We start from the raw sequence: 16911 nt of genomic DNA on the forward strand, positions 1-16911 counted from the left end.
CATCATATTTCCTACAGGTAGTGGCATATCCAGAGTTGGCACCCCTTTAAATTGGAAAATTTGTCATTTTCATGTGTAAAATTGACAAAAAATGACAAATAATATCCTAGCATTCCCTTCTTTCTGAGCACCTCTCCTTTTGAAAGCGTCTGGACCCACCCTTGCTACAAGAGAGCCATGGACCCTTAAGACAGCCTTCTAACTGCTTTCATAACATACACCATCCTGAGTACAGTTACATAAGCCAATATAATGTCTTAACTACATGTAGGAAAGGTTAACCAAAGACTAATATTCCCCACACAGTCATTATATCATTACTTTGAGTGATACATCTAACATACATCTTGCCTTCAAATGCATCACAATACTAAAATAAATTGACCTCATTTCTGGTTCACAATCAAAATAGCTCCATCATCGATATTGGTAACCAGATTAAAAAGCCCTGACACAAACCATAAGAGAAAGATATGGTTTCCAAAGAAATAAATGACTATTGGTTATGGATAAATCATATTTTTTTCTAACTACTCTGATGCACAACAAGCTGCAAAGAAAATTAATTGATGGTTTGATGTTGTGATCAATACCTACTTGGAGAAAACCTAAAATATTGCATCCTTAATGATAGTTTTTTCCAATGACGGATGCAGCATGGTAATAGGGTCTATACCAAGTAAAGCATTTGTACGTTTTTAAAATCTATCATAGGTTATCACTGTGAATTATCAATCAGTAATTAGTCACTGATCAGTCATAAATCCGTCATTGACCAGTTAGTGATAAGTCAGTGATCAGTCATAAATCAGTCATTGACCAGTTAGTGATAAGTCAGTGATCAGTCATTGACCAGTTAGTGATAAGTCAGTGATCAGTCATAAATCAGTCATTGCCAGTTAGTGATAAGTCAGTGATCAGTCATTTATAATTCAGTGAGCAGCCATTGACCAGTCAATAGAGAGAGTAATAAAATGACTATAAGGCTTGTAGCACATACAATAATGAAGTTTTGGGGATAGAGTTGGCTTGCCGTAAATGTTTAAAAGGACAATCATGAAGGAAATTATTATATTTTTTCAAACACAGATTTAAATAATTACTGAATAGTGGGAAATTTTTTGCGAGGTTCTAATTTTTGCTAGGTTCTTATTTTCGTGAAGTTCTAATTTTCTCATGAGGTTTTACATAAATAAGTGCAAAAATAAAAGCATGCCAAATTTAATTCCAGATTTCCACATATAATATCTGTTCCATTAAAATAAAGATGTTAGAAATAAAGACCCTGAAAACTTAATACCACTATTCATAGACCAAATTTCAAAATGTAGCACCGTGAAAATTTCCTGCTGCATGATACATGTATATGCAATGATAGTCAGGTTAACTACTTAAGGAAATTCATCATATGATTGTCATTTATTCAAGGAAAGACCAACTCTATCCCCAAGATCACAAAATGTGCTGTAACAATCCTAGCAGCAATCCATAAGACAATAAGGGGCTTAGAGAAGGAGTCTACACTTAACTAAATGCCTCCTAAAGCTCTCATTGGAAACAATAGGAAAGTTGTTCAATATATTATATTCAAATAAATAATAAATATTTAGAAACAACTTAATATGTGGTCTTAAAACAAAAACAAATAGCTGATTTCTGTAGAAACTGATAAAGAAAAGAACCATTTCGCATTGTAGGTTTCACTGCATTGTCAATCAAAACACCTGACAATCTTCTGACAAACTCTTTGACTGATTGCTATATCAATACATGAAAAAAGAACATTTGAATGCATTAACCAATAAATGTATATTAACTATTACTACATGCCATTTGACCTGTATGACTAGCCATCTGACCTGTATGTCATCTGACCTGTATGACTAGCCATTTGACCTGTATGACTAGCCATTTGACCTGTATGACTATCCATCTGACCTGTATGTCATCTGACCTGTATGTCATTTGACCTGTATGACAAGCCATCTGATCTGTATGTCATCTGACCTGTATGACTAGCCATTTGACCTGTATGACTAGCCATCTGACCTGTATGACAAGCCATCTGACCTGTATGACTAGCCATCTGACCTGTATGACAAGCCATCTGACCTGTATGTCATCTGACCTGTATGACTAGCCATCTGACCTGTATGTCATCTGACCTATATGTCATCTGACTTGTGATATATCCTTATACAAATACTCATAACAGCCTATGGTATAGATTGGGATCCTGTAAAACATGTACTCATAACAACAGCCTATGGTATAGATGGGGATCTTGTAACACATGTATTCACAACAACAGCCTATAGTATAGATGGGGATCCTCTAATACATGTACTCATAACAACAGCCTATGGTATAGATGAGGATCTTGTAACACATGTACTCATAACAACAGCCTATGGTATAGATGGGGATCCTGTAATACATGTACTCATAACAACAGCCTATGGTATAGATGGGGATCCTGTAATACATGTACTCATAACAACAGCCTATGGTATAAATGGGGATCCTCTAATACATGTACTCATAACAACAGCCTATGGTATAGATGGGGATCCTGTAACACATGTACTTATAACAACAGCCTATTGTATAGATAGGGATCCTGTAATACATGTGTACTGATTTAAATGATCCAGTGGAAATGCAAAGGATTCCCGAAAAGGCGAGATTCCAGGTTATGCCCCAAAAATGCAGAAAATTAACAAAAACTTCAAAAAAAAAGGATGGGGCTTCAAGAAGTTTTGGGAAAATGTCTAGATTGTAAGAAGGTACATGTATATTTGCTTACACCAGTCTAGCCTAGTTATTTTGTGAAACTTTCAGCTTCCTACCTGAAAAGAATTTTGCCCCTTTTTGGTCTGAATCAAGACCTACAAAACTAATGAACATTACAACATTATATCGTGGTCAGTTGCCATGACAACCATCCAAACTTTACAAGTTAAATTCAGTCTAAATAACTTTTGTAATAGCCAGTGACACAGGACAAGTATCGAGCTTATAATGCAGTGTGACTAGTACCAGGGATTATCTTTATACCCAGTCTATATTTTCTGCATACCAGAATGTCATATTATGTAGCAAATTTGACTGAATTTCCAGATATTTTTGCTTCATTTTAGTTATCAATATCTGTGTTGAGCATGCATTAACTGCAATAAAGCTTAGTTTTCTTTATAAGCACACTGTCAACAATAAAATTATGCAATATACAATTAGATGTGAATAATACTTTGCTCAATTTAACCAAAAATAACACATCAGGGTTCTAAATCCAACAATATTTTTTCATATCTACACAGCGACATGAAATGAATATACATAGCCATTACATTAAATGAGAACTATTTTAGAGAGGTGGTAAATTCCATTAGAATGTTATGTATTTTAAATAATTCAAGGGAAATTTTATACAAAATCTTAATTCATCATTTATCAAGGCAACATATTATTCAGTGTAACAGTAGTTTGTAATAAAAAGAACTTATATTCACTTAGAAAAACATGTTTGTCCTATAAGAAAAAAAATAAAATTCATAGACTCTACAGTAAAGTTTCTGCCTTTTTGACTGGGAAGGTTCAGATTTTTTTTATATTCTACGCTGAGTAATCTTGATATAGCCTCAAAAACTTAGTTAACAAACAACATAGAGAAAGTGACTGGTCAATGTCAGTTCTGCATGTCACACAAAAACTGTATTTGATCTATTAAGATCAAAATAATTCATTTAAATAACCTTTTCAAGGGCCAGACCCAGGTTTTAGAGGGCCATGAATAGCATTAAATGTTGAGCTAAGCAACACACAAAATAAATGTGATACATCAAGTTTTCTTGCAAAGAAAAAAAAAATCCCAATGTAATGAGGTCATATGCCAGGTCTGTCTCATCTAAATGAGGCTCCTGCTATACTGGACCAATTGTATCCATTTAGATAAAAAGTTAAAATAAAGTGGCAAGAGACATATTGAAAAAGGAGAGCTTTAAGTGAAATCTAAAATTCTCAACAACATCAAGGTTACAAAAGAGCTAGGCAGAACATTACAGAGAATCCAGGTTTAAAAATTCTCATGTGAATAATTGAAACCTGAAAATATGATGAACCATCTCTGTGGTCGGAGGATATGTTTTCTATCCTTGTGGAAGATATCAGATATTGTTTCCAAGTCATAGGTCTTTTTGTGTTGGTCAAACATCATAACAACATTTTCTCAGAAATATCCCGATTTGGATGTTTACTTCAGCATCAATGGATCCATTGCATCAGCAATACATGTATTATTAAATTTTCCACAGATACAATAGGTGAACATTGAAGAATTCTTTGATATAAATTATACCAGGAGCAACAGAAAGAAAACATTCTGGGAGGACTTTGATGGCATTGTATGACTTTTGATTGCTGGATAAATTGATGAATATTATAGCACATACAAGGATAATGTTTCAGGGGATAAAGTTGGTTTGAACTTTCTATCAGCATTCTATTTGTACATAGATCTGATAGAAAGTTGAATGTTCTTTGCTGTGTACATCTGTTTTCCATGTCTGGTCTTTGTCCCTGGATTGTATTCTTTAGGTTTCCGTTGGAATTTTGGTTTCCTTGATTACTCTTTCAACTAAATTTAAACAGGTATTTTGAATCTAATGTCTGGTTGAAATATCTTTTTAATTGCCCATTGAACTACCTAACCCATGCTATTCATTGAGTGATGGTCATTTAATGAATGGAAGACCAGCTCTATCCTGTAAACATCACTGTTGTATGTGCCGTAAAAGCCTTCTGATATATCTCCTTAGCTTTGGATTTAAGTCAACACTTTAGCACATTTAAACACAATTAAATTACAAGAGGAATAAGATATCTTATATCATCTCCTCACAACAGTGCTGAGAATAATTGATCCATAAAATACTACTGGGCTACAAGATACATTGTATTTCTGTCGCAGAATTGATTTAACAAGCAAGTTCTTTCCCAACAATGAAAACAACACAAAAGCAAATACGATCCAATCATTATTGTTGGTTTTAATACGGAAACTGATTATTCATCCAAACATTATTAGGTACCAGTCCATATAAAATTAAGACACTGCACATGGTACAGTGATTCATAGTGTAGAAAAACCCATTGAACAAACAATGTTTTTTTGGTCTTCAGATGCTGTATTTCTTATGTTACATTAGTATTTTCTGTATTCAGATCTGCACTTTTGAAAAAATCATACTTTCATTTCACACTAAAATCAACCAAATCAAAGCAAATCAAGAACAATAACTCTTGCAAAGTGCTAATTTCATGTACAATCTATATAAAATTATCTCAAGAATGCTAAACCAAAATGAAAAACCAAGACTGATTTTAGTGGTCTGTAACTGATTCTGAATAGGGAATAAAAGTAAAGTTGGTGGGTTTTCAACATGCATGAATCACCTCCTGTCTGATTTTTATAAAGACTGCTACTTAAAAACATTTCATGGAGACATTATAACCTGTTAGTTCCTTTGTCATAGGTTTGTAGAAAATCGAGGGAAGCAACCTTTAATATTTGTTCAAATGGGGATGAATTATGAAAATTCCAAGTAAGCATCAGGCACAGTCTGTTAGATTGATATATCTTTAAGTGTTTTAGCCTTCTTAAAATACTACCTGTTACTTAGGATGGAGTGAATTTCTAAAATCATGATAAACAGCAATATAAGAAGGTTATTTCATTCATATTGTTTAATATCACCAAAAATGATATATGATATTATATTGCATGAGCTTGCAAGTGCAAACATGATACCCCGCAAGGGATATATACCAATATAAATGCAACTACCATTGTATTAAATACTGGTAACAATGAATATATTTGACATCCTTATATGCTTGTAAGGGTATATTACATTCTTAAACAAAAACAAATAAGTATCTATCAAAATTTTATACCAAAATTTTAACTAGTGGAATATATACATGTATATTTTCATCTCACTTCCAAATTCTTTTCCACTGAAAACATTTCATTCTGAAATCTGTGTGTATTGCTATTTACCTCATCTACATAACATCAATCTGGCAATTTCAACAAGAAAAAATGCATTTTGGAATGATTGGCATCCATCATCATGTATTTATTCTTGACAACAATTCAATAATTGAAGTCAAATTCAAAACATAGATATGTATCAGTTGTTTTCCAAAATGATTTTAGCTACCGGTACCATGCAAATGCAAGGATTATTTTATCTGGCTTTCCAAAATATGTCACTTCCAGCCAAATGATTTTGACCCATTAATGTTTCAGAGTATCTACATATATATAGTCACTGATACTCCATCCCTAAAAATCTGGAATATACAGGTATCAGATAAAGCAGGTAAACAGGTACTTGTTATACAGGATGTACATATACATGTACATGTAAACTGTGAGATCACAAACTAAAGGTCAATGACAATCAAACTACTTCCATGATGCACAATTGACTGTGAGACCACAGACTAAAGGTCAATGACAATTTAACTACTTCCATGATGCACAATTGACTGTGAGAGCACAGACTAAAGGTCAGTGACAATTAAACTACTTCCATGATGGCAATTGACTGAGAGAGCACAGACTAAAGGTCAATGACAATTAAACTACTTCCATGATGTTCATTTGATTACATTTATTGACAAGTCATGAATAACAATGATCAAAAGAATGTTAAATCAAAATTTCTCGAAAAAAAGAAACCACAAGCGACCTTTCCCAAAAAATGTAGGCTGTCAAAATAACAGGGACAAATCAAGTACTACATTTAGCTTAAACATTTGAAATCTGTGGTAGAATAAAAAAAAAATTTCAAAACCAGTGCTGAATACACTTCAGCCAAAAGCTTGTAGCCGCAGTTCAGTAAAAAAAGATTTGAGTAACATTTGTAGTTCTTCAAAAGCTTGCAAGCCCTTGTTACTTAAATGAAGGACACTTTTAAGCCATTGGACTACAAGAAACCAGAGGAGTTCTCTGGTTTCAATCCCTTTACAGTGTAGTTTTTTATACTGTTTCTGGCACAGTCAGAATTGACTTCACTTATGTGACACCCATGATGCTTAACTATGGCAATGTAACTGATGGAGCTTTCAACCTCTTATTTCACTGGTGAAAAAAGATGACAACTATTTTATTCAAGGCTCCAGTGGGGGATTTGCATCCAGGATATTTTCAATTAAAAACAGTGCTTTGACTTTCATCTAAATTGGTTCACTTATTGAACCTATTAAATAATCTATTGAAATAGGAAACAAAGCACAGTGGTCACACAATTCTCCAAATAAAATCTTATTTAAATTTTCTATATACTTTAATGTTAGACTGGCAAACCAAAAAAATGTCGGCTACTAGTATTTTTTTTAAAGATAGCACTTGTTTATCATTACACTTATTAACAAAAAAATAATCCTTTAAACAACGTGCATTTTGTCCAGTGTTTCATGAAAAGTACCCAGTTAGATATAACCTACTTTTGGAATAAAGGTCTGAAAGCTACACTTAATGGTTAAGATTATTAAATGATAATTTCGGATTAAAATTTCTTATTAGTTCCAAAAATCAGCCATTTTTAATGATCTAAATGGTCATATTTTTAACCTAGGGAAAAAATCTTGAATGTTGATGAAGCCCCAAAATTAACAAAACATACAATGTATGCACATCTAATTACATATACTCAAAAAGACAAGTCAACTCCACCAGCTGCTTTATAAAGTTTAAAATACCTGCATTAGGAAAGAACCATCTGGTATTGTGATTCGGATACAAAATTTCTGTCCAGCGTTCCACCGCGACACTATATGTACATCTTCAATACTGGAATATGGTATGGGGGTTTCCATCATACCAACAGGCTGAAATATAATGTTGGTAATATTTAGCAAAGTAATGTTAGAAACAGCAGGAGTTTTAATAACTTCTACAGCCAGTTATATATTTAACTTCAGGTAATGGATTAGAAGTAACAATCACCTGATGCCAGAGATTTAAACCATCTATCAAACTTTGATTAAAACACATGTACCTATACCAATTGTCCAGTTAAGTACCTACATCAGGTAATGGTCATTCAATTAGACCAACTTTATTCCCTGAAATTAACTATAATTACTCACTGTAACAGACTATCACTATCTTATTGCCCATAAACTCACATAGATTTGAACTACATGTAAGTTAAGAATACAGTACAAAATAAGTTTACAAATGTAAAAGACTATTATATGTATGAATTTTATTGTATATTTCAATTCTGAACTTTTGATGAGGTCAATATACTTTATACAGACCAAGTAAAATGATATTGATCAAGGCATGAAGTCCTGAGGTGAGGATTTAGTACAATACTTTATGGACCCAATAAACAGGTCTTTTTGTTTTATAACAAGGCCACACTAAGTTCTAGACTATTAATTGTCTACTATTTCATGTAGATTTTTTTCACAGAATATGAACTTTTTCAATAACTAAGGGTACAGGCATAATTTTCACCGTTTTCAAATCTTTATTGTTTTGGCTGGCAATCAGCAATCTCGGTGAGCCAATATAAACAAATGTCAACAAAAATAGTTATAAGAAAGATGAATATTAAACTACATGTAAGTCATAAAAAAAGAGTTTCCAGTAACAAAAGTTTTGTGTTTTCACTTAATACGTTAAACACACTTAAAAACTAAACCTTCTGTACCCATTTGAAACAGCTGAAACATGTACAATGTATATATTTAAATGTCAGTCCCTGTTAGAATCAGGCGGTGGGTGAAACATGGTATGAAAAAAACTATCGTTTCCATAGTTTGATAGTGTAATTTGACTACTTTCACCATCAGAATTAAAGAAAATAGACAAGATTTTCCATATAATGCTGGACCATTGAGTTACAATTTCATTGAAATGCACTGAAAATGAACATTTCAAGGCCAAACAACTCTGTCAAAAACCTCATTTTTCTAAGATTCTATTGAAAAATTTCTACACAAAGCCAGTGATGCAGAGATAAAAAAATGGTCTTTTCAAATAGAGAAAGCATCCTTGAGTGACAATACATTGTCAGATCGGTGGGGTTTTGACATGCATGTTTCTGATTTTTCCAACTTTGCCTGATTCTTGCAAACACTTACACTTAACTGCATTGCAAATCTTTGAGGTAATTACAAATGATTTTCATTATTTGCTTGAAGACAGAATAATGGTTTTCTATAAAAAATATTTTCACAAAATGTTAATTATATGTGTATTACACACTAAAATATTTTTCATTTGAAGAGAAATGGATTTTTAGCATGATAATGTTTTTCAACTACATGTGTTACTTCAAGGGTACAGTATACGTCAAGTGGACTTTACCTTTTCCACTTGGAAGGACGTAAGTGGGAACATACTGAGTAAAATAAATTGCTTATTTCAGCATTGCTATGCAGTTGAATCATTATTGTCAAATACTTTGTACCCATTTTAGTTTATAAAAACCACAAAAACCATTGATAAGATTTTACAGTGCATCTTTCTGTTTGAAATCATACTGCTCTTAAATACACCAAAATCTTAGTTACCAATATGCACTATCTAACATGCAAAAACAAATGAAAAATTGTTTCATTGAATTTTTGACAATCTGGGTGAAGGACAATTAAGTGTCATATGGACATGCACTGAAGTGTTTAAATAAATCAAGTCAACCATATACAAATGTACATGTACATGTATGTACAAATATAATGCAGTATATTTCAATATAATTTATAAATTCTAAGTTTTTTTATAAGGTTATGTATAACATACTAGAACAAAATGTTGTTTTTCAAATACAATTGTTACTGTAAAAAATATACACCAACACAAAAATGAACAAGTCTGTAAAAATTAGAATAAATCAATTCAATGCACAAGTGATTTTACTATCATTCTTAAAGTGAAATTCTTTTATGTAAAGTTAAGTTGAATTGTGGTACAAAATAAGTTAAAGACAAAATTTCCTTCTCAAAACAAGGAAGGACCTGTTTGTTCAAAACTTCATTTGCTGGATAAATATTCATAAAATATATACATATAACTGGATATGTTGTATATATATGCTGTTCTAGACTTATCCTGGGGAAAATATTTTGAACAGCAGATCCCAAAATGATTATGTGAGTTCTAATTTCAGTCAACCTGTAACACAAAATTACTGTTATGTTTTCTCAATATGTAAACATTCACAATAAATATTATCTATTTAAAACCAGAGATTTATCTTGAAAATGCTTAGTGGTTTCAAATATTTATGTAAATTTGCAATTAAATTTTGTGATATGATATACATGTAAATGCAGAAGTAGTTTAACAAGAACACCAAAAATAATATATTGGGGCTATTTTTTGTTGTAACCTTGCAATTCAAATATAAATCCTTGGTTTACAATGTTATATTTAATGCCAATAAAACTATTTTATTTTAATTTAGTTATTATACTTTACAATGAAATAGTTAGGGGCAAAATATTTTAGCAATAAATTTGAATGTTAGGCAAAAAAAAAAATGTGTCTGTTTCCTGCTACCCTACCTACTCTATTGCTTCAGTGGCCACCTTAAACATTTTATGGCCGTTTTTGCTCAAGCACACTTAAATATATCAGAAATAAGTATGATGAATATGTCGAAGAGACAACAACCCCACCAGGATGAAAATGTCAGCCCAATGTCACTCATTGGTCTTCAATGAACACAGAAGAAACCCAACACAACAGGGCAGGCTCCAGCTAGCCCCAAAACATCATTATAAACAGGTACAGCATAAGAGTTGCCATATACAGTATACTCAATTTACATTAAAAATAAACAAAAGGTGAAAACAAAACAACACATACAAGTACATGTACAGAGGCTAGATAATGTTTCCCCATTAACTAAATGTAAAATATTTTTGAAAAACAAAATAATTTCCCTACCAATATGTACATACTGTACTTTTTTCCTGCTGGTACAAGCATTAGAAAACAAAACTTTTTTTTGTTTTTGTTTTTGTTTTGTTTTTGTTTTTTTTTTTTTGGCCTTAGAGGCTAAAAAACAGAAAGCCAACCATGGTCTTTTCCCAGGTTCTTTCGGCCATAAAGCAATCAATATTTCATGATTACTAAGTACACAGTAACTCCAGTACTACAAACCCTTATTAATGTTTAATGCCCTCATGATACCATATAAAGAGCTTCTAACACTTGGCTAATTAGTCAAGCTGTAAAACTTTTAAGTATATATTTCTAACTTCCTCTACAGAAAATTGCAAATTCTGAAACTATTCCTTATAAAGCTGTCTTGATACATCAGTCTCCGGCAATTTGTCAACGGAATAAATGTGTTTTACGTCACAGGCAAATTTCCTTCATTTAGTATTGATTTTATTATTGTCTCAGCTGGAATGATGTTGGGGTCTTAGATATTTTTAAGACATCATGCTACAGAGTGTTATAATTGTTTGTTATAATTGTTTGTTTTTTGTTGTTGTTTTTTTTTTTTTTCATTTAGAGCAAAAATTATGAATTTGTTTTCAAGATAGGGGATTCAATATCTTCATATCAATGACTTTTTCAATGAAGTGTAAATTTTGACAATCAATACAATTAATGTACAATGTGTCACTGTTTGTAGTTAATACATGTAGATGTGTATTCTTTTGTTGGATTTGTTCATAAAAAAAACATACATTTGTACATGTGTAGACCTGGTGTCTATGACATATAACTTAACAATGGGTTGATTTTCTTTCTTTTTTTTTTGAACAATTGAAAAAAAAATGAAGAGCTGAAGATGCAGATGTTCAAATCTACTTTCAAGAGTGGAAAGTGCATGTAGGAATGGTCCATCTAAGTGTAAGTTCGCCATTTTTTTCAAATTTTTCATATGCATTTGGAACACTATACTGACATATAAAAACCAACTTGTACATTTCAAACATTTATACCAGTAATAAGTCTAAAATTGGCATCGAAATATCAGAACCTTTACCAGGGAGGTCACATGATTGGTCACAGGTGGTTTTGTATTTGATAGTGGGTTGTCATCGATACGTCTAATAACCGCAAGGCCAAAAATAAAGAAAAAGTGGATTCAAGGTCCATGACCTACATGTAGCTAAATGAAATTTCTTATGTGCTACATGTAGCTCATGGACCTCACACTCTTATTCAAACCTCTATGATGTAAATACAAGCACCGTGAATATAGGGCCAAAAACAAGTATATCTGTTTCCTGCTACCCCTCATATCCTATTTTGTGCCTACCCATAACAATTTTTGGCAAATCTGATTCTCATGATTGTTTCCCCATTAACCCAATGGAATTTGTTCTTGAAAAATTTTTACCAACATAGTAACCTATTCTATTTTTGTCTTGTTGATATAATTTTTTTTGGAGGGTACATAAATCTGTACTTGGATGAAATTTTTTTTCATCACCTTTTCTTTCTTCAAAAAATGTTTTACTACAATACAAGTACAAGTATCTTGAAACAAAAGCATCTTTCTTAAGAAAATTAGTAAAAATAAAGCCAGTCTTTATAATGTAAATGTACATGTACAAATGTACCTACAAATTCCCTCACACTCTTACATTCATCAGATACTTCATTACAGTAACATATTGTTTTATAAGGAACAAATTTTATGTTTCAATTCCTTCTCTTAACAGTGTGGTAAATTAATTGTCATTGTAAACTGAACATAATTTACACTATACCAAAGTTGGAAATAGTAGCCTGCCGCCAGTCCGAGACTAGCGATTTTTTGTCAGGGCTAGCTAAATTTAGCAAAAATCTACATAGCCATATAGTAAATATATTGAAAAATTGTATTCAGGACTGGCTAGAATTTCAGTGAGTTTACGACCCAGCTATACTTAGGATATCTGGGAAGGCATTGTACAAGGTATATACATGTACTATTGATCTTCAAAAGTAGAAAACAATTTGTTTACCATGTCATTGTTTACCTTTACTCCTTCATCTACACAGGACTTGAAATTTTATGAGCAACTCAGGCAGGTGTTTCTAGAGAAGCAGATGACATTTATAAGTACACTACAAGTGCACCTGGTCCACACTACCAGTTTTTGGTGGAGTTTGAGTTGCTCATTTGCTCTTGTTTCTTTATACCTGTTGTTTTGGTTATTTCATGTTCTGTATTATCTATATCTGATTTCCTGGGATTATATTCTTTTGATTTTTACTAGAATCTTGGTTCCCTTGATTACTCACTGTATACTCTTATTTCAGGAAAACAAAAAAAATACTTAATGATTTTACAGAGGTTTCATCTTCATAGTCTTTAGGCTAATTAGTTGGTACTAATTATAATTGGCATTTTACCCTGTACCCACTATGGGATGGAAACATGGTGAATTTTTTTTTACACTATATACATTACATTGAAACAAAAACTTCAGTGGGATAAAATTTACCCTGTGCCTCTCTTATCATAGGATTGCTTATCATAAATGTGGAGCTACAAGTACAATGTATGAACTGGGTTTTCTTTTATAACATACATGTACATGTACAAAGGTATTTTCTTTCACTGGAAAGGTCCACATGAACAGTACTGTATTTGTAAGCTAAATAGGTGTATTTCAGGTGACAAATCAGTAATATGTCCTTTTACTAATGATGAAAATTAACCCTGACATATGTCTAAGTCTCTAATTAATTACATTTTATATTGTATTAGTACATAGGCTGTACAACATTTCATTCTGTGTCAAATGTCAACATTAAAAGCACAGGAAATACTCACTTACGCTGTCTTAGATGAAGTCTAATTTCCTGTTGTATGCGACATTTGTAGGATATAATGTGCATACATAATTTCAAGGATAAAACATATAAAATGTACTAATGCATACATGAACAAAAATGTACATTGTATGCATTTCAAAGGGGAGGAAAAGTTACATAGTGACTCAGAAGCCTTGGAGGTTTTGTCAACCTTACGTGATTATGGCGTATGACATGTTCATATCACCTCATTGTAAAGTACATTTAAGACCTAAAGTCTTTAGAACAAATAAACTTGTAAGAAACAGGTAAAGAGGTGTTATCTTTGTTTCCTTATTGCAGTAGTGGGATCCAAGGAGTGCAGGCGGTTGGCAAACTTATTGGAAAATGTCATTTTCATAGATAATATTGACAAAGAATGGTAAATAACGTCCTAGCAGCCCCCTTTTTTCTGAGGAACCCGGGCTGGCATCCCTCCTTTTCAGGGTGTCTGGATCTGCCCCTGTATTGTGTTCATTATAATTATGGTAACTTTGGTAAGAGTTTGGAAAGAGAATTTTTTTCATTTGACAAGGATATTTATCAAAATATTAATTTTTCAGAAATGGGTACCTGAGCTACAAGCAATTCACAATCAGGAATAATTCCACAGACTCTGTAATAATTTTAAATGATAACCATACTAGAGCAACAAGGATTCTTTAAAAAAAAAAAAAAAAAAGAAATTTGTCGGCCTTCATACACTTTATAATTCTGACTTTTAGGGAAAACTCATTCCTATTACCTATCTTTAATCAAGACAAAGTAAGTTACATGTAGATTGGTTTTCCAAAGATTAAAATCAATATTTTTGTATAAGTATTAATTTTTTTCAAATTTAATAAAAGTTTCATTAAGATAAAATTATGTTATAATTTAATATTTAGGTTTTAATATTTTAATATTTTCCGAAAAAATTCTATATGATTTCAAGGATTTTCAAACCATCATTGAACTAAAAGCTGTACAAATCCCATTACTAATAGGCTGATTCATTTTTTCAGATAAGGTCAATATAAATCTTAATTAATTTCTTCAACAATATGATTAGTGTAGTACTAATCATTCAAGTAATTATAATTTACAACTCAACCCAATACACGACAGATAAAGTTACCGTTCACGCCTCAGTGACTCCAACATAAACAAACCGACTTACCGTAGCCGAACAGATCTCTGTTTTGTCTAAATAAATTTTGTGAACCTCCCATCTCCTCAAATAGCGAGAGTTCATTATTTTACTAACAATAGTTCTTGTGTGATTCAGTCTACAAATCGGTATATCTCCCTCATTTATCAATTTATAGCGAGGTCCCTGAATCGGTTTTGTGTTGATAGAATTCTGTGAAATTAGACTACAAAAACTTGTACCACTGTCGTTCCGTTCAAATATTCGTCTATTTTCCCGGGCTGGACTTTCAAAATTGTCCTCATCTGGATCTTCGTCATCTTCATTAACAATTTCTCTTTCCTCTTCATCGTTTGGTATTTCGATTGTCGGTGCATCATCGGCCGTGCTATCCTCGCACACATCAGCTAAGCCAATGGTTGCCATATTCACTATTTCACCTTTTTCACCAATATTTTCCCCTGAAACTCCACTAAAAGCCACTAAAGGGTTACAGTAACGGTATATACAAGCCAGCTTGATAGTATATTATAATCCAAAACAACGAAATACCTCAAATTATCACATTATTTCCATTTATTTCACTGATAATTCATGGAATACACATCCATTGTGATTGCAATACACATCCAATATTAACTTGACCACGTGACCCGTTTCTAATGACGTGAACACAGAATAACATTGTTTTCGTGTTTAAAACACTATATGTATATTTATATATATATTTACACGGTTTGTTTTATTATGAGGAAGTGCTTTACTTCTTTACGAATCAACTTAGATGTGTAAGCATTTGATACCTTCATTTTACTATCAAGGAAAAGGGGGTCTAGAATGACGATTTTTATTTTTCCTGAGCTTATTAAACAAATGCTTTCAGTCGATGAGGATTAATTGTAATGGTATTTTAACCACGAAGAATATAGTTTTCAGTGACTTTTTAAACAGTAAAAAAAGTCTCTAAACTCAGTCATGTTTAAACGCTAAGTTATCGGTTTCTTGAATGCATATCACTACAATAAATTCCATTAGTTTTGTTTACATTTCGAAGGTTTTGTTTACATTTTGTACTTTATATCATAGTCCCTGTTTTGGTTTAATAGACTTATATCAACTTTTTTTAATGTATTTTTATTTTCGATAAAAAACAAAGATTTATATATAGCAAAAGCAGTTAAATATGCTCAATATTGAAAGTGGCAGATGCAGGCGTCAATGCATTGAACATGACAGATACAAATGTAATACAATATTGGGATTGGAAAACAAGTGTTAAACACTTTTATAAATTCATCTCAATGCTTTTTTCCTCTCTATTGGCACTAAATCAACGAACGAACCAGTATATTGAAGTGTAAGAATGTATTAATTCAGATACGATGATAGTTACAACAATTTTGAAATAAATCATCTTTTTCTTTCTCAAGTCTGTTCCTGTGTTGCTTTCACCCAAGTTAGGAGCACAGGCTTTTGAGACAAGGATCTTTCGCCATAGCATAAACAATATTAAATAGTAAGTGGACATGTCTGAGAACACATAATTATAACTCAAATATGGAAACAAAATTATTTAATAATATTTTTGTGATAAAAAATAGAAAAAAAAATCCTGGTCCCAATGACCTGTGGTTACGAGAACCACCTCCATGACCATTAAATTATGCCGAGCAAGCGATTTTTACAGTTCATGTTTCTGAGAATGGTTGCCGCCATCTTTGATCACAAAATGATCATTGTTCATACATTGATAATTTTTTTTTTAATTTATCACTTTTATGATCAATATAAAAAATGCAACTATCGTGATCTACAGTATGATCACGACCGTGATCACAATAAAAAAGTGCACCCTTTGTTTTGTTTTGTTTTTTTTTAATCATTATTTCCTCCCGGCTACATGCTTATATACAAAGGCTGTTTTAGTAGGGAATTTGTTTATTCTATACAA

The 16911-nt window shown here is 32.0% G+C and overlaps 1 protein-coding gene across 1 annotated transcript in view; it reads right to left on the bottom strand.

Moving 5' to 3' along the window:
- Positions 1-15602, bottom strand: part of LOC148617975 (C-Maf-inducing protein-like) — an 80707-nt gene extending 65105 nt beyond the window's left edge. The window contains exons 1-2 of the mRNA XM_088585667.1: positions 14991-15602; positions 7771-7899 (exon numbers count right to left, since the gene is read on the bottom strand). Coding sequence (XP_088441793.1) covers positions 7771-7899; positions 14991-15386 — 525 coding nt within the window. The 5' untranslated portion in view covers positions 15387-15602. The remainder of the gene's footprint in view (positions 1-7770; positions 7900-14990) is intronic.
- Between the last annotated feature and the right edge of the window lie 1309 nt (positions 15603-16911).

Source organism: Perna viridis, chromosome 5, assembly GCF_037379345.1.
Source record: "Perna viridis isolate PV_CMFRI_1.1 ecotype Kerala chromosome 5, ASM3737934v1, whole genome shotgun sequence".
NCBI classification, from domain to species: domain Eukaryota; kingdom Metazoa; phylum Mollusca; class Bivalvia; order Mytilida; family Mytilidae; genus Perna; species Perna viridis.